We start from the raw sequence: 20,839 nt of genomic DNA on the forward strand, positions 1-20,839 counted from the left end.
AGGCGAGATGTAGCCTTTGATTTCCTCGGGGCCAATTATCAACAACAGTGCAGCGAGCGGCTAATGTTTGCAAGTGGGGCCACACATCCATTCCACATGCATGCATGTAATTCGTGTGTGTTATCACCGAGCGCATAATACCCACCCCCAGCACCACCACCACCCAAAAAAAGCATCTTACACTGGAGCTCTATTTAAAAGGCAGAGAATAGATGGGAATCTTTGACAATGGCGTGCTGGACACAGTTGAGTGAGCATCTCCCCTCTCTCACTATGAACCCCCGGACCCGCTGCTGCACAACACAATGCCCCTCTTTCACCCCCTGCCTTTACTCCTGTACCACGTGGAGAAATGGATAAAAGCAGGAGAGGGGGAGAAAAAAAAGTGGTGGCGGAGGAGGAAGGGGGCCATATTTAAGTAGGTGTCTCACATAAAGCATATAGACTGGCCGCTCAGAGGCTGTGTAGGGAAAATGGGCAGTATTTGATTTTGAGGAAATGCCTGCCATTCAGAGTTTAACAGTTTAAGCTCACAATGATGGACTTTAGTCAAGCTTTTTCACGTCACTTTGAAATACGGCACTATTTCGAAAAGAAAGAAAAAGAAAGAAAGAAAGAAAAGTTAGGACACTATAACATGTAAAACCATTATTATTATTATTATTATTATTATTATTATTATTATTATTATTATTATTATTATTATTATTATTATTATGCTGAAACAAGCATGGTCCTTCCTGAAATCCAGGATAGCAACAGATGGCACATAATATATCATCTCTGGCATTAATGGTTCCCTCACTGATATCCAGATCACATTCTCATTCTCATTGTTGTTGTTGTTTTATTTATGTCCCTTTTGTAAGGAAGCCTGGAAGCATAAATACTTGTGCCAGCAAAAGCAGCTACAAAAAAAAAAACATGAATTCAAAAAGACAACATATACGTTTTTGCCAATATATGTGCTATGTGGCTTCATAACGTTAGACAGTGAAGTACAGTAACTGAAATATTATATTTATTTCCATTACTGCTTTATTACATAGAGACACCTGCAAGACGGTATAATACATAATATGTATTATGTGTGTGGAATCTTATGCCTGACAGGTGTGCTCACCTGTCTCAGAAAGAAGAGTTTTTCTACAGTTTTTTTGTACAGTTTTACAGAGAATGGCAGGAATGAGGTAGGAATTCTTTGAAGTGTTCTTTACGGCAGGCGGATTGAGCAAGTCTGAGAGAGAATGAGTTTTGCTAGCTCACTACTGTGGAGTGGAGTGGGTGAGATGGGTTTGCCACTATGGAGAGCAGTTTATTCAGTGACCACCTGTTGCCAACGATGGTTCCTGCCTTCTGAATCAGTTTGTATATCCTGCTGCCATCTCTGGGACTGATGCTGCCTTCCAAGCACACAACAGCAAAGTAGATGGCACTTCCAACATTCTTGCTGCACACAATTTGAATCCGGAAAGTAGAGTGGGGTCATCCTCTTCTTCTGCAAATTCAGAATTGAACTTACTGTAGCTTAGTGTGGTAGCTACCAGTGGTCATGTAGGCCTAATTTTTATTTATTTTGTTGTTTATTTTTCCACACCACAGTTTGTAGGGCTTCACTGGATTTATGTTATAATAATAATAATAATAATAATAATAATAATAATAACACAAATCTTGCTTGAGATTTACATTAAAAGTTTGGCCCTAACTTTGTGAGTTATTCTAAAGGTTTTGCCATCGTGATTGGTAGAGCTTGAGCTGTATCAGCCAATCAGATTTCAGCAGTGATGTCACTTGCGGGGTCATCTTCAGAGTAAAGAGTTAACGGTAGGTTTTGGTCTTTGAAATTAGCCATTTTACCAGTGTTTTAGGGTTGTGTTAAGGTCCGTGTGTATAATGTCGAAAGTATATATTTTTTAATAGTCTGCTAAAGGAAAAAAAAGGTTGAAATGACACTTTAACGAGCTTGTTATTAGCAAGTGCAGAGTGCCTCAGGCTTTCACTAGCTAACCTTCTAGTGCTAGCATCTAATGTCGATAATGCTGCTCAATTTTGGGTAGCGGAGCTTTTACGTTTTATACAACAAAACTGTATTTTAACAGTTTTATTTTTTCATAAATATATATTATAAGCCACTACAAATTAAATAAAAAAGGGTTTCAGTGTTTACAAATAATAACCTTTGCTTTATTCCATTGTAAAAAGTACATTTATCCAACGTGGGATCTATAGAGTTATTTTAGCCCCCATACAGTTACTGTAGCTTAGCTTTTGATGAACATTTTGTAGGTACATGAAATATGTACCTACAAAAAACTTGATAAAAACAATTTGTGGGAATATGTGAACAAAATTATTTAAACATGTAATAAATAAGCTCCTATAAATTACCAAAATGTTGTAGGTTAAGGCCAGCTGCAGCTGTATTAATAAAAACTATTGTCCACCTTGTTTTTAATACAAAGGTTTCAGATTAAAGTAAAATGTAGACCTCTAAAATAATGTCTGATTGTGATTAAAATAGTTCAAACAAAGACCAAATTACTCCTGCATCGCATTGGGCCTTGTGTTATGGAAATTTGATTGTTAGTCTTTGGACATCATGTTTTTGCTTTGTAGTTTTTTTCTCTGAATGACTTTTTACTGTCCTTTACAAAGGCATGTCCATCTGCGATGACACCCTCCTGTGTAATTTCCCAAAGTGTCGCGCTAAGCTGAGCGCCTTCGCTTGGGTCACAGCGTGCTCACATGTTTTCTGTGATCAGCACGGATCTGAGAAGTTCAGCTGTTCTCCAGTCATCTGCCCTGCATGCTCGTCTGCACTGTCTGGAAAGCTGGACATTGTGAGGATGGAGCTGTCGCCCTCTGAGGAGTATAAAGCGATGGTGCTGACAGGTCTGCGACCAGACATAGTGCTGGACATCAGTTCCCGTGCTCTGGCCTTCTGGAGCTATCAGGTCAAGTATCTCCATGTGAACATTCAATACAAAAGCAGACAAGTGTGAGAGAAGCTCCCACATCATCCCAGAAAAATCTAATTTTTTATTCGTAAAGTAGCATTAGCATATGTAATGATGCCATGCCCATCTGATCAAAACAAGTTACAGAATGTAAGTTGTCTCTTTTTATCTACGCTTGAAACCAGGATAATTTTCTAGCTGTGATCCCTCCCCTTTTTTAATTATTTTTTAACTCATGCTAAATGCTAAATTTGAGATTCTGTTTATTTATAGAATTAAAATGATGAAAAAGGTGAGTTGGTAAACAATCAGCTGATTCCGAGGTGCTCAGCTGGCCGTGTACTTCCTCGTATATAAACCCTGATGGTCCGTTTATGTCAGTCAGATCTTGTGTAGCGTGTAAGTGTTGGTGTGTGCAGGTGCATCAAGAGCGTATCTATCAAGAGTACAGTCTGTCACGGGCCGAATCACAGCTGAAGCAGATGGAGAAGGTGCTTACTCAGCAGAACCAGAGCAGAGAACTGGAGCTTACCGCCTTGAAAGGAGAAATCGCCTCCCTGAAGAAAGTAAATGACACAACTCTCATCACCACACAAGACATTAATACACTAAACTTGTAACCTGGTGTAAAATAGCTTCAAAGGCTAAGATGTAAAATTACAAGGAGCACGTGGTCGTCTTAACTGTGAATCTTGAAGACATACATAGAGTAAAACTAGATTTCTCTGTATCCTGATGGCCAGATGATGGACGAGTACAAGAGGAATTACAGCGAGGTGTCTGAGAAGCTGATGCAGAGAAACCGGCAGTACCAGAAACTACAGGGGCTGTACGACTCTCTGAGGATGCGTAGCATGGTGGTGGGTGCTGGAGAAAGACATACAGAGCAACAAATGGGACATCAAGACTACAACGCTGATAATAATGCCGGTAATGTCAGCACATTGTTGTTCATTTGTAGTTTTTAAAGGTGCATTGTTGGACAGAGATGAAGGCTTGGCAACTAGTTTATGATAATGGACACAGACATGACTAGTTATTTTCACTTTTAAAGGTCAAACCATAATATTGTTTTCAAATATGAACAGCAGCATTTATACTTAATCACAAATGACAGAATTTTAGCCCCCCTATCAGTATTAACCAAGGGCAGGGAATTTTTAACACAGCTTTTCCAACCGTGCTAGTTTTATTAAGTCTCGCACACGTGTCCTGAGCTGTCCCAGCCCATTCTTCTTTGGTACATCTCAAAAACCTCTCCAGATTTGCTGGTCTTCTGGCATGAACCTTGGTCTTATGCTTTGCGCAGGCAAGTCAGTGACGTTCACTTTGGTTATCTGGGGGTCGTTCTTGACCAGGAGCAAACTATGTTTTGGGTCGTTGTCGTGTTGTAAGACAAATCGGCGATACAGATCCAGTTTTGCTGCTGATTGCTTCAGGTTTTCTTTCAGAATCGTCACGTGTCCTTTCTTCATGATTCCTACCACATTGATGAGATTCCCAGTTCCGGACGTACTAAAGCGTGCATAAAGCATAATGCTTCCTAAACCGTATTTCATTGTGTAGACCGTGTTCTTTGGGTTATATGCCTCTCCCTGCTTTCTCCAAACATAAGCAGCATCTCTGTGGCTAAAGAAAGTGCCTCCAGTCTCCATAATTATTCTCCAGGTTGTCCTCACTTCATTCTGTCTTGAAAGTGTCTCTTCTGCAAAAATTCAGTTTTTCTTGGTCTGCAACCTTGCAGTCCGTTCCTGTGCAGGCACTAAACTAAACTAACAAATTCAATTTCCAGACTTAGCAAAGTCATTCCCTTGTGTCTTCAGAGTTGTTCTGAGGTCTTTAGCCACATCTCGTACCAGTTTTCTTTCCAGAGACTTATATTAAACATTTTGTTTCCTATCTCTGCCAGGCTTGCTCTGTGTGGCTCTCTTTGAATTTCTTGATGTGTTTCTCACTCTGGTTCGGAAACACTGCAGTAGCTTTGTATATCCATCTCCAAACCCTTGCTGAAGTGTTAAACTGTGTGTAAATTGGAAGATAACCCTCAGTTTTAACTTGATTTTACAGACTTTGACCATAACAAGTTAAAACACATCATTGCACAGTAGTGGTCTGTGCAATCAAAGGTCAGTTTTTCACGAGGCTAATAATATATGATACAATACATAACTTCTGTTAATAATAATTGTAACTACAGGGGTCCAACAAAGAATGGCCACGCATCATACTGATGTCTTCGGAAATTTATTTCTCTCTCTCTCTCACTCTTATTGTCTTCAGACACCGTGAAAACTGAAGAAACACAAAGTTTACAACATAAATGTTTTGAGCTTATCAGTCTCTCATATCAGTGTCCATAAACAGTCTTGTGCAAGCAGAACAGAAAAATGCACAATAATGGATATCACAAAAATGTCCTCTCATTACCAGTGTAGAACACGTATGCAACATTATACAAACAATATACATGAAACGATACCGTGTGCGCCTCTTGGACCACATGCAGAATAACATTAACGCTGAGGCTGTAGATGCATCTGTAGCCATGTATCCATGCTAGCTACACAATGCCATGGTTGTGCTCTCAACCAAACTCTGGTCATGTGACAATTACAAACTTTGCCTCATACAAACTTTACAGCACTTTACATATTTAACAAACCCATATTTTGTAATCACATATTTTTTTAATTAATGTTACACTTTTATCATCTTATCTTGTAAATAAATGAACTAAATTAAGCATGAATCTATCACAGAAACATGAAATAACCAACATTATTTTAACTGTCTCAGGGACAGTTACAATAATGATATAATAATATATATAATATATGCCTTTTAAAAGTGTTACCTAACAACATTTACTAATGATGCCTAAATGTTAAAGGCATTATTAGTAAATGTTGTTAGGTAAGAAGCAGTAAGTTTTTGTTGTTGGCTGAGTACACAAACAATGTGAAGATGTCATTATGGCCTCTATTACCTGCACTTAACTAAAGCTGTTTGCTTTTTGGCAGAAAAACTACTAAAGTCCATAGTAAAATATCACTTATGTTCAGAAAACAAAGATAAATAAGGACTCTGCTTTCATAAAATCAGCTTTCACATTGTGCTCACGTTGATGAATGAGAAGAGGAAGGAATCAGGGTAAAAGAATAATGCTTAATGGCAACGAAAGAAGACAGGGCTTTTATCAAAAAGACTTTGTCATCAGGAAAGAACAGCAGGAGTAATGAGCTGAATGTCTATGTAAGGGAATTTTTAGTGAGAATAACAATGAAAGACATCCATCAACCTCCTGTGTGTCACTCAGGGGTGGCTCGGCATGCGACTCCTCAGAGGAGCCCTCCGTTCCTGTCCCTCGGCCCTGAAGGGGACAGTCGATTCTTGTCCGCCCTGGAGGCTGATGGAGGAAAGACCTTCTTCCAGTTCAGCTCCCCTGGCAGGGATAAATGCCGGCCCTTCATCAGGAGGCACTGAGAGCAGCAGTCTGCAGTTATCCATGTTACTCTCCTCTGTTCTGCTGTACTCACTTTAGCAGGAGACGTTTGCTCTTATTTTGTGCACTGTTTATTTCCTGTTCAAACCATAAATATGTATTTAACAGTATTAACAAATATGGGATTTCATTTTATATTTTGTTACATGTTATTCCTAAGTAAATAATAAAAATCTCAAGCATATTTTCACAGAGTTATGTCTTACACCTAACACTTATCTGTCGCTTAACAAAAAGCTTTCAGGTGCAATCACTTTTTCCTCATTTCTGTATTTAAATATAGGATTATAAAGTAATGAAGAGTTGTAAAGCTTTAAAAGAGAAAGTACAAATGGATCATTTCACATTTCTGTGTCATCAGATTCACATAATGAATATTGATGATTTGCAATAATCATTAAGAAACAGTATAGGTGGCCAGTCAGAGGATTTATTAGAGAAAGAGGCACAACACCACTGGATCCTCAAAGTTTCATAACATCAGAGATGAGGGAGAAGAAAAACTTTAGGGGAAGAGATTTTTAAAACTTTATTTTGGAACAAAGATTTTATGGGATTTTTCAGGTTTATCAGATTCTGCTGTTTTCCACTACATGCAGCATGACCATTTAAATGTATCTATTAATTTACATAATGCTACAAAAGATTTGCTTCTGGAAACACTTCATGCAGTGCTGTGGAAATTTAATAGCAATAATCTGAAGTAATCATTTCCTGTATGACTTTATCAGCCTTTCCTGTTGTAGTAGAGAAATTTTGGCCCACTCTTCTTTATAGCCATGCTTCAGTTCATTGAGGTCTGGACTTTGACTGGGTCACTGCATAATCGTGTAGTCCTGTAGAAAACCTTCATTTTCACATCACTGTATGCATCCTGTTATACAAAGCAGGAAGCCTTAAACCTGAGCTGTGATCAGTTCTTTATTGGGATCCAAGATGTGATGTGAATGAGTTTTTCACTGCAAAACCAAAGCAGTGCAAGCCAGGCCATAAAAACTGGTTTGTGGAGACATGAGTTACAGTGGATAGACAGCATGCTGAAAGTTGATCATCAGGCCATGTCACAACTTTAAATTTAAAAAAAAAAAAAAAAAAAAATCATAATGACAGCTGAATTTAATTCAGTTGCATCAGTTTCACCAAGGGCTTTGTTACATTACTACTTTTAACAAAAAAAAACAAAAAAAAAAGTACTACTTATGGGACAACTCAAAATGTCTTGTTTTTGAGAACTTTAGTTTTAACATACAAGAAAAAGAAATACACTTAAAACAAGATACATATTTTTTCTCTCTCCCTTTTTTTTTTTTTATTTATTTTTTTTTAAACTGAGGTCACAACTGTCACGTCACAGGTTCTTTCCTTTACAGATAACCCACGTTCGGCCCCACACCCACAGAGTATAAAAAAGGTTTATAAATACAAAGAAATGTAACACGGTGTCCTATTTACAGATCTGCATAAAACTGCTACAAATGCTTCAAAATCCAGCAAAGAGAGAAAACGAGAAAGCTTGGTCCTTGGGCTTTCAGTCTGCTTCACTCGCTCTGAGGCTTGTAGCTGACGGAGGCAGCGATCTGACTTTTAACGTTTTGCTTCTTGCCGTTGACGATGAGCAGCAGAGGAGAGTCCACTCGTATACTTCTAAAATCAAGTGACTGGTAGAGAGGACAGGAGAAGGTCACATACTCAGTCAGACATTATTGCGTTGATTGTAAACAGCATTCATTAATGCAACACTTACCTTATCTTTATGGGTTATACTGTGTCGTTTAACTTGAGGTTCAGGAATGACTACAGAATCTCCTATTAGGACGCCCCAGCTATCTGCTGTGTTGTAAACCATCACCACTATACAAGTCTCCTCACTGTCCACCATGCCAAACGTACTGGAGGAAAAATAAAAAAGAAGATTGTAAGATTTTACATTACTTCACTTTTACAGCCAGAGTCAAGCTGCACGTGCATTAAAGGACCATTACTGTTAAATAAGATTCTCTTACAAGGCCATGCGACCCTCAGAGGCCAGGCTGAACACCACCTTCCCCAGAGCGGCCACCCCAGCATTGTGGCCATGTGTCAGGGAGGAAAGTGTCCGGGGTTCTAGGCTGCCCACACGGCCTGCCGGGGAGCGAAACTGAGGAGACGAGCAGGGGCCCAAAGCAGACGTGTTGAGGTTCGACAGCATCGTCCGTAACCGGCGGGCTTTCACCTTCCCCTGAACACACAAGGCAGACTGAAGCTTAAGGGAAAAACTAGAGTCAAATGTGCTCTTTGCTGCCATCATGTGGTAAAAAACTGACTTGTATGTCACTCTGATAAGCATTTATAACAGTGGAAGCAAACAGGCTCAAAGGTCATGTGCTACTCATACACATAACTACGACTAACAATAAAGACAACGTGTGTAATACAAAGATGACATTAAAGAAATTATGTGATCTTAAAATACTTGAATTACGTTTAACCACTTCAGTTAACTCTACTCTTCTTTTCTTTTTTTAAATCCATACTTGACTCAATGACATGATTTCTGTAGCCATTATTTTGTGTCAGGAGTAGAGAGCTACATCATTTAGATTACCCTTTTACTCTAGACAGATATCGCTTTGCTGCCACTGATTACATGTCAATCATTAACATTTTGGAGTATTACCGAGTATTTTACAGCATCAGCATGTCAGAGCATACTTAGTCATTGATAATATTAAATCTGGTGGTGGCTGATAAACCACCTTGGAGACTCTTAGCACGACCAAATCACAGCATGATTTTCACCGACTTCTTTTCTGTACGTTTTTGTAACAGGACATAAACAGTATGCCGGTACTTTTGTAAAGAGTCTCCTACCTTGTTCTGTAGGAGTTCGGTCACTTTCTCCAAATATTCCAGCAGCTGCTTCTCTCTCTCTGGTGGCTCCTTCCAGCCGGGGTCGAGCTCGGCGGCTCGACTGTAGCCGGCGAGCGCAGACCCGTACATCTCCTCGTACTGGAACAGTGTGGATCTGTTGAAATGCAGCTCTGGGTAACAAGAGGCAGCTCGATCCACCGTCTCCTACACAGGAGGAAAACGGGAATAAAATACAGATGCGCATGTTGATTATTTATTTACGGTATTCATTTTATTATTTATCGGTATTCCCTCTGGTGTGTATCCGTTTAAGTCTGTACTCACAGATTGTGTGTAGGCACTTAGAGCTTGTTGAGATAGCTGGGGATTCTGTCCACAAGTGAAAAACAGCGACACGTAGGCATTTCCCAGGATATCTGTAAAAACAAAGGCAGAACGACATGAATTAATGCCCCAACAGTCTTTAGCATCTCTAACAAAGAGCACAGTCTGTCTTCACTCTACTCACACCAGGACGTCCCATCCTTCACGTCCAGCTGCACGGCCTGCCGGGCCATGTCCACGCTTTCCAGCACCTGCTTGCCGTGAGCGTCGTTGTCAGCCGCGGGCAGCTGCCTCAGCACCATGGACAAGTTACGAAGAGACACTTTGTTCTTGCTCTACAGAGGTGGAAAACAAAACATACTAACATGAATGAATCCTAACAGAAAGGATAGGAGAGGTTATCTGGATTAATGCTCAGAAATAGCTTTTAAATTCACCAGATGTTGTTGCAGAATACTTCAGTGGAAGTACTGATAGGGATTGGGAAAGCAGGCATATTTCTCCCACATTGGCTGTCTGTTTTATCCAGAATTGAATTAAAAATCCTGCTCCTCACAAACAAAGTCTTGAATAATCAGGCTCTCGTCTTAAAGACCTCATAGTACAGCATCGCCCCGTTAGAGCTCTTTGCTCACAGACTGCTGGCTTACTTGTTGTTTATTAGCTTATAGTTAAGCATAGCTGGATCAGGTGACCCTGAACAATCCCTTAGTTATGCTGAAATAAGCTTAGGCTTAAACTTCCCATGATTCACTGAGCATTTCTTCTTCAATCCCTGCTTTTCACTCACAATGTGCTTATACACCACTATTGTATCAGTCAATTTTCATTATTAATCTCTGGCTCTCTTCCACTGTGTCACTTTTATCCAGTTTCCCTCCCCTCATCCCCCACAGGTCACAGCAGATGGCTGCTCCTGCCTCAGTCTGGACCTGCCAGGGGTTTCTTCCTGTTAAAAGGGAGTTTTTTTCTTCCCACTGTCACTGTTAGGTATTTTAGTACCATGGTAGCATTTACTGGATATTGTTTTATAGTGACATTATACAGGAAAACTCTGTCATTCAATAAGGCCCCTTTGTTTTAGTTATTTTTCTCTTTGACCCAAGAATTGATGTGTGAGAATCACAGGCTGGTACAAGGTTGAAATACCACAGAGATCACTCCCTCAGCTACATTAGTTTCTTAATCTTTTAGGCTACGTTCACACTGCAGGCGAAAGCGCATCAAATCCGATCTTTTTGACCCTATGCGACCCATATCCGATCATGCTATGACAGTGTGAACGGCGCAAATCCGATATTTTCAAATCCGATCTGGGTCACTTTCGTATGTGGTACTGAATCCGATACATATCCGATGTTTTAGAAAGCGACTGCTGTTTGAACGGTCAAGTCGCATTAAATCCGCCTTTTACGTCACCGACACAAGACTGAAGCCAATTATCAGCGCCCGAGAAGACATCGCGAACGCTTCCTGGCCATCCAGTGTAGATGTCAGTGAAACTGTTGGGAAGACAACGTAAACATTTTATTTGTACTGTATAATCTGCAGATTCTGACAGAAATCTGCAGCTATCCTTTGAAGCACCGCTCCTCTCTTAAACAGCAATAAGGATCATTATTAGGTTATTTACATTATTATGTAAATTTACATTATTATGTAAATAACAAAATAACTTAAAGCAAAAATTGGGAAACGTAAAGTCCGAAGTCTTTATATTAACGGCCATCAGTCAAACAATACTGTTTGTTCTTGGTCTAAACAGAGCGCGTTGTGTGTGACATCTTCTTTTGCGCATGCGGGCCGCTTTGAGCGTTCACACTAGAGCGCGTTTGCTGTCGCATTTTATTTGTAGTGTGAACGAGGAGACAAAAAAAAAATCGGATTTGATCAAAAAATCGGAATTGAGCATTAAGACCTGCAGTGTGAACGTAGCCTTAGACGCCTGTTGAAGGCCAAATGGTTTGTTTCAGATTTCACTAATGTAAGAACTCTTTGTTTTGTGCCTTGAAAATATGTCGCTGAGATAATCACAATTGTAGCTGAACTGATAAACTACACAAAGGATGCTTCTTCACCCAAGGGCAGGAAGACGCTCCCTTATCTTGGTCTGTACTGGTTTAAACTGATAATCTGCTGTCTCATGAATTTTACCCTCTATATAAACTGTTGTACTTGTGAATAAAGTTGAGTCAATTTGGGAAGACAATCTGAAGCAGTCTCTGTTTTCTTGTTCTCCCAAGCTGCTCCCGAGCTCGTACTAACACGCTGAATGGCATGCTTGAATATTGCTTGAGAATATATTTGACTGTGTTACAGACTAAGGGACATTCTCTGCTGATAGACGTCCACGCCTCGAAGGAAGTCGATCCACGGATTAGGCCCTGGAAACAGTTTCCTTCAGTCACCAAGTGCTTGCTCAAAGGGGGAGCGTCTGACTGGGAGTTTTCTCTGTATTATTGCAGGGTCTTTAATATAAAGCGCCTTGAGTGATTTGGCACTATATAAACAACTATGGAGATAATGAGCTAATATAATATAATAATCTAACAGATCTGTCTGCCTGAGCAGAGATCAGCTGCACACAAACCAATTTGAAGTGGATTTTGTGTTTCCTGGTTTGGGTTCAATGATTAGAAATGTGGAGATTGTTTCACCAGTAACTGGAAACTTGGGTCACATCACATAAACTGAAAATGTATTAATATGTGTATAACAATTATTCATAATAAAGTTTGAATTACAAGAGATTCCTGGGATAAATTGTGGGGGAAAAAAAAAAATGGAGTAACCTGGTAAAAGCAGGAATGTTTGCAGGTATGGAATGTGAGAAGACAATAAACCAAAGAGGACAAACCTTCCTTTCTCCATCATTACCTGCTGTAAGGCACCAGTGAAGCAGTTTTTGGCACCGATCAGGTCTCCTTTTTTCCAGTACTGCTCCCCTAACGTGTTCCAGCCCTCCACCAGGCCAGGCTGCAGCTTCACCGCGCGGGACAGACACTCCTCTGCTGCAGCACTGAAGTCTGGAGCCACGTTCAGACATCGTCCCTTTTGCAGCAAGAACTCGGCTTTGTGTTTAAAGGCGTCTGTTGGAAGTTGTAAACGGAGCAGTTGTGAATGAAAGCCTGCAAATTAACTCACTTTTTTTTTTTTTTTTTTTTTTTAATTTAAAGAGACCCTTACCTTCTTTTTCCTCCAGCTTCTTCAGCGTTTGTGCCATCTCCTCTGCTACGTCGCTGTGCTTCCGTCCTGCATCCTCCACACTGTGAGTCTCAAAATAACAATCTCTGAACTTATACAGCTCATCCACCAGCTCCTGTCGGGAGAGAAGACAAGAAACAGACATAAAAATAGATCAAAAACACATTTCTCTTAACCACATCTGCCTGTAGTACAACACTGAGACACAACAACACATCAACAAATACTGCTGAGGAGTGAAACTACCCGAGTAACTAATAATTTAACTAGTACTAACAGTTTATACTACACTTGCGAATGTTCTGTGCAAAAGTCTGTAGCCACTGCAGATTTCTTTACACCACGTTAGAAAACAGGTGTACAGCGATTTATTAAAATTAATAAACATATATGGAAATACAGTATACAAAGGCAAAAAAAAGGAGTCTTTGGGAATAGTTCTTGTGGCTTCTTTAATGACATTCAAAGCTCTTCTTTGGATGCTGGCTGCCTTTTGTTCTGTTCTCTGTGAAGATGATCCTAAACCCCTGAAGAAAAACAATGGAGCCACTGCCCATCAGACTTTTTCCACATGGATCAAAATATGACGGTATTATCAGTGTTCAGAATTTCACTAATTTTGATAAGATCGTCAACATCACTGGCTCTCATCAGTACATACTAACAATGATTTGGACCAAAAAACACTGTCATATGTAAAATTTGGGTTCATCACTCCATCAGACCTTTTGCCACTGATTTTCAGTCCAGTTGTTACGTATGTGGGCATACCGCATTTTTCCTATTTCTTAAGTACATGACTTTCAGTTACTGTTCCATCTACTATAGTTATTTTTTTAAGCCTGTCTTTTCTTGTTTTGTCCACCACTTGTTCAGTTTCCTTATTTTTCTTAAGGACACACTGCACACCATGCATGAGATATAGCATAGTTTTATGCTAATACCTCTTTGGGAATCGCCCATTTGTGCAAAAATACCGTTTTCTGTCTGTCAAGCTGTTATCTTTCGCGTTTTCCATAGATACGACTAAAGAAGTTGGAAGAAATTATGCATTTTTGTGACAAGCTGCTGATAAAAAAAAAGTCCCTAAAGATACAATTAAAAATTGGTTCTTTGTCAACATGTTTGTTATGTGTAGACATGACAGCATTTTCAGGCTTGGATGATTCACATTTCACTTTGCAGTCATTTAAACAAACAAACAAAAGCATTCCTATGAAAATGGTCAGGTATAAGATCTGGACTGGAAAGGGGTGAAAAAGGAGCCAATATCAAAAGACCTCCATAAAACCTGGAAAACTATTGCTCAAGACCACTGAAAATATTAGTACAAGACTTTTGTGCGGTATTGTGTTACTGCATGTTCACTGTTAGTTTTTTCTCGTTTTCTAAGTTAACCATACTTCGCTCCTAAGTGAACGTCTGCTACACAGTACTCCCAGAGTGAAATATTGGTATTGAAATAGTTCGTTTTTGTAACATTATAAAAGGCACGAACCATCGAAGGGCCTGCAGAGAACAAATCAGTACAGCTGCACTCCTCATCCTTGGTGCACTAAACCAGAGGCACCCTGACAATGTGGTGACTCAGCAAGAAGCGCACAGATCAAAGCAAAGCGCGAATATCAGCCCGTTATCTGGTGGTTTGAAACATCTGTGGCCAATCTAGCTACAGAAGGGTAAGTGTGGCACTCCTGCACCTGACATAGCAGAAAACCTTAAAGCTACTACAAAAAAAATCTGTTCTTCGGCGTGACAGCTGCAGCCAGCTGTTGTTTCTGGATACTCCAAGGAAGCAACACATGACACCGTCCTCACGGGAAGCTAGCCGGGCACAAAGGCTGGAGACAGTCGGAGCATTTGAATAAATGTGTGATTCCGCTGAGAAGAGTTACCTTCATAATCTGCAGCTCGTCTTTGTTTTCCACAGCCTCACCACTCTTCTCCTCTTCCGCCATCTTTGCGTTAGACCATGGAACAGCAGCAAAATCTGACAGCGAGCTGGAACAAAATGCGCCAAGTTACTTAATAACTATTAGATATTAGTCTATACGGTATGTCTGCTGCCACAGAAAGGTAATTACTTTAAGGAAGCATCGCGAGTGTAGTCTGTTTCAGCACAGAGGAAACGGGCTTTTAATTTCGGCGACGCCGGAAATTGAAGTAGTCCGTACTGAAAACGAATCCGCCTGGAAAATTAACAGATGAAGTTTAACGTGATGACTGATTTAGCTACCAACATGCCACTTTCGTAGACTGAGATATATATGTATTATATTTTACATCATATACCCTCAATCCTAAAACCACGACAAATCACTACGAAAGCGGAACGTTTAATCCCAATCAACCCGTGTGCTACCCGACACACGTTTTTGTGTTGCACCGTACCCGCTTCCCTCCAAGGGTGGACTGGATTCAACTTTTGTTTAGTTTCCCGGACACTCGGTGCTCGGTGAGGCCAGTATTGGTGTTTTTCCTGCAGCTGAGTCCAGCTCGTCATGTCGGACACATGGAGCAACATCCAGGCGCACAAGAAGCAGCTGGACTCTCTGCGGGAGAGGCTGCAGCGACGGCGGAAAGACCCGGCTCAGATGTCCGCCGGTAGGTTCAGGCCGGGCAGTGCCAAGCTAACGCTGGTATTGATACCAAAGGGGTAGTTCCCCCCATATATTTAACTTTACGTATCTTAACTCAGGTCTGCAGCGCTTTGCAGCCATCTAGACTGTGTAAGCTGCCGTGTTATGGCGATATCGTTTCCCTCTGGTGCTCTAAGCGCCAAATTACAATTAGAAAAGCTTACTAGAAACAAGGAAAGAAGGGGGGGGGGGGGTTAATTCTGTGATTGGTTTAATTAAAGAACGTAATATAGTTATTACTATGTCTGAAATACACCTTTCAACCATATCACTGGTGTCACTGACGGTGTGGCAAGATGTAAATAAACATCAGTGGGTCCCCTCTCAGCTGAGATCAAAGTTAGTTCACTGCACACACGCCAGCCTCTCCATCCTGTCTGCACTCTTGTCTCTTGTCTTTTGCTTTGATGGTGTATTAAGTTAATTGGGGGTTTTAAATCGGATTCGAAGCGCTTAACGTGTATAGGATAAAATGATTGTGTTTAGATGTGATTGAAGTGTTCGGTAAATCTTGAAAAGCACAGAAATGCGCTCCAGTCCATTCATTTAGTAGCTGATTCAATTGAGCGAATTTGCCTTCGCTGGCAAAAGGGGACCTGAGTTTTATCAAATGAAGGTGGGGTTTTACTCGGTTGTTGTTGGAAACTAACAAAATACTGTGTTCATTCTTGCTAAATGTGATGCAACAAAGACATTACTATCTATATTATTGATCAGTCAGGTATTTTGTTACAGATAACCAGTAAATTTAGCTCAGAGTATCCAGCAGTTGTAGTAATTTGCTATAAAGCTGCCTAAGCTCATTTGCTTTGATGCCATGCTGGGGATGTAGCAGTGTATATCAACAGTACAAGCGCTGGACATTTACCGATGGCAGTAATTGATATAAGCTGAAAAACTTTAAAGCAGTTCTGCTGTTTCACTATGAAGATTTCCCTAATTCCTCAAAACAAAAAGGAGTAACAAACAACAACAAAGGATGATTCTTGTACCATTAAATTAAACAACTATTTTTATAATTACTTAACCTTTTTATCTGAAAGTTATGAAACGTTTCAGGAATTTAAAATGGGAAATATTGACAATTTTCTCTGAACTTGATGCTTCATCCTTTGTTGTCCCCTCAGATGGTGGTGGCAGCACAGACGGTACCACAGTCAGGAGTGACAGCCCTGCCCCAGCAGCTCCGTCCACCTCGCAGGAGGAAACAGAAAAACCACCAGACCCTGAACTGGAGAAGAGGCTGCTGGGATATCTGTCTGATCTGAGTCTCACACTGCCAACAGACTCCCTTTCCATCACAAATGAACTCAACAGTGTGAGTTTTTGTCTCCGGTGCTCGTGTTATCCTTGAACTCAGTGATGTGGGTTTATTTTTGACATCTCTGTTTTGTTTGCTTCTCGTCACAGTCAGAAACAGCCGTTAGTCACGGCTGCATCCAGAGCCTGCTGCTTAAATTCTCTGCTCAGGAGCTCATCGAGGTCCGAGAGCCCACCTCGGCTCCTTCTTCTTCTACAACTTCCTCCTCCACATCAACCCCCACGGTGGTCATAGCTGTGGACCACACAAAACTTTGGGCTATGATTGGATCTGTAGCTGGAGCCCAGAGAACTGGAGTCAAGAGAAAAGCAGAAGACCAAATGCACAGCAAAAGGGCTGCAGGCTTCTCGCCCTTGCTTCAGAGCTCTGCTTCTCCTCCTCACTCGTCAACCACATCGCTGACGCCAGCCTCCTCCTCAGAGCCGGGGCCTTCGGCGTCAGGGAGCGGGACGGAGAAGAAGGGCAGGAGCAGTAAAAGCCAGTCGTCTCATTTGGACATGGAGATCGAAAGCCTCCTGAACCAACAGTCCACCAAGGAGCAGCAGAGCAAGAAGGTAACAGAGAGTTTTTATTGTTGTTGTTGCTGTTTTTGTTTCTTTTGTAACTGATTAAAAATCGGCGTTTCGTTACTGCTGCAGTTATCACGTGACTCTCTTTCGCATCCAGTTAAGCCGAGAGATTCTGGAGCTGCTGAACGCCAGCACAGCCAAGGAGCAGTCCATCGTGGAAAAGTTCAGATCCCGCGGCCGAGCTCAGGTCCAAGAGTTCTGCGATCACGGGACCAAAGAAGAATGTGTTCGCGCTGGAGACACGCCTCAGCCATGCACCAAGTTACACTTTCGGTCTGTATTTGCTTCACAAAGTCTGACACTGTTACAGACAAGTAACTGTAACTAACAAGACTGAAAGTTTATTTCCCTGACAGTCCTGGATTGTCCAAATCACGAGAATACAGGCTGCTGTGCTACAGCTAGAAAAGAGCGTATCATAAATATGGGAAATTCTAGCTGACCTGCTAAGTACATTTACCCATTAATTGCTTTGTTTTTCAAGTATAGCAAACATCCATAAGTGTTTGAGTAATACTCTCTTTGGCCTCCAGGTGGCACTGTGATTATGCTAAATACTGTTTGATATAAATATGAGACACACCACGTTTTGAGAGTGTCCTGCTCATACATGCGTCTAATGTGCTGCACCAGAAGTTTTATTTTGCATCATTTTAAGTTTTCTAATGCATAAAGTTTGGAAAACTGTCCTACATAAAAAGGGATTCTCTGCCCACTATTATGTTCATGTGAGCATTTAACAGCTTAAACCTTGCATTAACCAGCCATGCACCAAGTTACACTTTCGGTCTGTATTTGCTTCACAAGGTCTGACACCTAAATGCAATTTAGGTGTCAATTTTTTTTTACTTTGTGATGTTAACTTTATGTTTTGTCATACAGTCGCATCATCAACAAGCACACAGACGAGAGCCTCGGCGACTGCTCCTTCCTCAACACCTGTTTCCACATGGACACCTGTAAGTACGTCCACTATGAGATCGACAGCCCCCCGGAGACCGAGGGGAACCTGCTGGGGCCCCAGGCGGGGACCACAGAGCTTGGTCTCCACGCAGGGGACGCCGACAGCAATGTGGGCAAACTCTTCCCTTCACAGGTGAGGAGGAGGATGGGGATGATTTAAAAGAAGCCTATGAGACTGGACGCATTCGTGTGTCATAATGTCTTTTAAAATCGTAAAATAGTGTGATTTTATGTGCTTTGGTACTCAGTGGATCTGCTGTGATATCCGCTACCTGGACGTGTCCATCCTGGGTAAGTTCGCCGTAGTGATGGCTGACCCTCCCTGGGACATCCACATGGAGCTGCCCTACGGTACTCTGACTGATGACGAGATGAGAAAACTGAACATCCCCATCCTGCAGGATGACGGGTTCCTCTTCCTCTGGGTCACTGGCAGGTAACTAAAAAGAAGTCCAGAAATCTGGCTCAGTTAGCAGGACAGCTGACCACTTTATGTCAACATTTAACTCATAGCTGAATGTTTCATTTGATCTACAAATTAACACCCCTCAGCCTGTTTAAGTTAAACTTCTAGAGAATAATGGCTGCTTTTTTTCCTATGAAACACTTTCCCTTAAGATGAGACTTCACCTAGTTCACTACAATTTAATATAAACGTTTTAAAGTCTAGATTAGATAAATAGATCGATAGATAGATAGAAGCTTGGGCAACAGACAGTCATTGACAGAATGAAAGACTGGGTAAAGAAATGGGGCATGTCGTCATTCAGCAAGGCTCTAAAGAAGTAGACTTTTAGCTGGGAACAAGGTGTTTAAGTGAGCAGTGCACATATGCCCAACATTAACATGTGACGGTGATGGGGAAAACCTGGTGGCTTAGTTTGCATTGGCTTAGCAAATAAATCTATCGAACAGGGAACTTGCACAATGCTTCTCTGTTCTCGTTAATATGACATCGGCCGCACGGTGCCAGATCTCTACAGTTTTACATTCACTCGTCATAAATGATGAGAAGCCCGGTCAGTGTTTGCGTACAGCTCTTCACTCAGCTTCAGCACGACAGGAAGCTGGCACTACTTTGTGCTGCTATTCAGGTTAATTATTTACCCAAAGAAGGTAACTACATGTCTGACAACTGATATTTCCCCCAATCCTAAACATTATTCTTAGAAATGGTATTCAGACTCAACGTTCTCTTCCTGTTTCAGGGCTATGGAGCTGGGCAGAGAGTGCCTCAGCCTTTGGGGGTAAGTTTTGCCTTTCTGTCAACATCGTGTCATATTTTTCCCCTTATTTTTTAATCATTCAGTCTTTATCCTCCTCTCTCAGTTATGAGCGTGTGGATGAAATCATTTGGGTGAAAACCAACCAGCTCCAGAGAATCATCCGCACCGGCAGGACGGGTCATTGGCTGAACCACGGGAAGGAGCACTGCCTGGTAGGTTTGAACCAATCTCAGTGTTATACTGTGAGGACGGTCCCGTTGGGGTTCGGGCTCGAGGAATTTAACCTTCAGCAACTTTTTGCTTTTGTCGTTCTTAACCGTCCAGTAGCTGAAATAGCTGAACCTGTGTTGTCTCATTCTAAACGTGTTTGCCTTCAGGTTGGTGTAAAAGGAAACCCGCAGGGGTTCAACAGGGGTTTGGACTGTGATGTCATCGTGGCAGAGGTAAACAGCTGTAAATCCTCTGTTATACGTGGTGTCATTACCCATAATTCCTTCAGCCTGAGTCATGTCTGTGCGCTCTCAGGTCCGCTCCACGAGTCACAAGCCAGACGAGATCTACGGCATGATAGAGAGACTCTCACCCGGCACCAGGAAGATTGAGCTCTTTGGTCGACCCCACAATGTCCAGCCTAACTGGTAACATACCATCATGCTTTAATTTAGAGACCAGCGAGCTGCTCTACACACCTCACAATGTCTGTGTCATTTCCTGTCCAGGATAACTCTCGGGAACCAGCTTGACGGCATTCATCTGTTGGATCCCGAGGTCGTGGCTCGGTTTAAGAAACGTTATCCAGACGGCGTCATCTCCAAACCCAAAAACATCCAGTCATCGTAACTGCTCACAACTCTGAAGAAGTTTGTTTTCAAACTGTTTTATTTTTTTTATACCTGTAAACATTTTTTTAATAAATATTGTCCACTAGATGCCCCGTCTCCATCTTGCCTGTGTACTTTTCACGGCTTCTCTGCACATTATCCATAATGATCGCATCGCCGGGCCTCCACACGATACCATATTATTGCTATTTTTAGTATTTTGCGATAAAACATGCAACTTATCACATTTTTTCAACAACAAATTGTGTCCTCAAAGCTAAAAGTTTGTCATCTGTTTCATCCAGTAACATAAAGTTATCTCACTTTATTTTTTTTCCTGCAAAATGAGACTGTCAAGCAGACCGTCACTAAAACCTGCCATAAATGTTGCTATAAGAGCGAGCACGTCTGATATCAGTCCACAAGTTGGAAGTTATTTGCAATTTGTTTCTGATAACAC

The 20,839-nt window shown here is 41.3% G+C and overlaps 3 protein-coding genes across 4 annotated transcripts; 2 read left to right on the forward strand and 1 right to left on the reverse strand.

Moving 5' to 3' along the window:
- The first annotated feature begins 1,747 nt into the window (after positions 1–1,747).
- Positions 1,748–6,646, forward strand: ccnb1ip1 (cyclin B1 interacting protein 1). Its single transcript, XM_086287525.1, has 5 exons — positions 1,748–1,827; positions 2,659–2,957; positions 3,380–3,526; positions 3,704–3,890; positions 6,277–6,646. Exons 2-5 carry the CDS (start codon positions 2,661–2,663, stop codon positions 6,441–6,443), a joined length of 798 nt encoding a protein of 265 aa, XP_086143651.1. The 5' UTR covers positions 1,748–1,827; positions 2,659–2,660; the 3' UTR covers positions 6,444–6,646.
- A 248-nt stretch (positions 6,647–6,894) lies between these two features.
- On the reverse strand, positions 6,895–15,024 carry ttc5 (tetratricopeptide repeat domain 5). 2 transcript variants are annotated; one of them, XM_086280906.1, is made up of 10 exons: positions 14,925–15,024; positions 14,736–14,841; positions 12,823–12,955; positions 12,514–12,725; positions 9,821–9,971; positions 9,637–9,728; positions 9,313–9,516; positions 8,466–8,680; positions 8,207–8,351; positions 6,895–8,120 (listed from the first exon to the last, which is right to left on the reverse strand). In XM_086280906.1, exons 2-10 carry the CDS (start codon positions 14,796–14,798, stop codon positions 8,001–8,003), a joined length of 1,335 nt encoding a protein of 444 aa, XP_086137032.1. In that variant the 5' UTR covers positions 14,799–14,841; positions 14,925–15,024; the 3' UTR covers positions 6,895–8,000. The 2 variants fall into 2 exon arrangements, with proteins under 2 accessions (XP_086137032.1, XP_086137024.1); XM_086280898.1 differs by having other exon boundaries at positions 14,736–14,982.
- Positions 14,518–20,487, forward strand: mettl3 (methyltransferase like 3). Its single transcript, XM_086280886.1, has 11 exons — positions 14,518–15,444; positions 16,607–16,797; positions 16,890–17,354; positions 17,467–17,642; positions 18,252–18,465; positions 18,581–18,768; positions 19,541–19,579; positions 19,662–19,770; positions 19,936–20,001; positions 20,084–20,196; positions 20,278–20,487. Exons 1-11 carry the CDS (start codon positions 15,342–15,344, stop codon positions 20,396–20,398), a joined length of 1,785 nt encoding a protein of 594 aa, XP_086137012.1. The 5' UTR covers positions 14,518–15,341; the 3' UTR covers positions 20,399–20,487.
- Positions 20,488–20,839: the final 352 nt, after the last annotated feature.

Source organism: Aulonocara sp. 'chitande type north' Nkhata Bay, linkage group LG3 (assembly GCF_057382095.1).
Source record: "Aulonocara sp. 'chitande type north' Nkhata Bay isolate Kocher_YH1m ecotype deep benthic linkage group LG3, A_spYH_male_GT1.1, whole genome shotgun sequence".
In the NCBI taxonomy this organism is placed as follows: domain Eukaryota; kingdom Metazoa; phylum Chordata; class Actinopteri; order Cichliformes; family Cichlidae; genus Aulonocara; species Aulonocara sp. 'chitande type north' Nkhata Bay.

Excerpts from the sequence above, each read along its gene's own strand:
- ccnb1ip1 (XM_086287525.1), top strand. The coding sequence starts at position 2,661 with ATGTCCATCTGCGATGACACCCTCCTGTGTAATTTCCCAAAGTGTCGC. Across the intron at positions 2,958-3,379 it reads TGGCCTTCTGGAGCTATCAG|GTGCATCAAGAGCGTATCTA; the intron begins GTCAAGTATCTC and ends TGGTGTGTGCAG. Across the intron at positions 3,891-6,276 it reads CAACGCTGATAATAATGCCG|GGGTGGCTCGGCATGCGACT; the intron begins GTAATGTCAGCA and ends TGTGTCACTCAG.
- ttc5 (XM_086280906.1), bottom strand. The coding sequence starts at position 14,798 with ATGGCGGAAGAGGAGAAGAGTGGTGAGGCTGTGGAAAACAAAGACGAG. Across the intron at positions 12,956-14,735 it reads ACGAGCTGCAGATTATGAAG|GAGCTGGTGGATGAGCTGTA; the intron begins GTAACTCTTCTC and ends CTCTCCCGACAG. Across the intron at positions 8,681-9,312 it reads CCGAACTCCTACAGAACAAG|GGGAAGGTGAAAGCCCGCCG; the intron begins GTAGGAGACTCT and ends TTGTGTGTTCAG.
- mettl3 (XM_086280886.1), top strand. The coding sequence starts at position 15,342 with ATGTCGGACACATGGAGCAACATCCAGGCGCACAAGAAGCAGCTGGAC. Across the intron at positions 15,445-16,606 it reads CCCGGCTCAGATGTCCGCCG|ATGGTGGTGGCAGCACAGAC; the intron begins GTAGGTTCAGGC and ends TTGTCCCCTCAG. Across the intron at positions 17,643-18,251 it reads TGCACCAAGTTACACTTTCG|TCGCATCATCAACAAGCACA; the intron begins GTCTGTATTTGC and ends TTTGTCATACAG.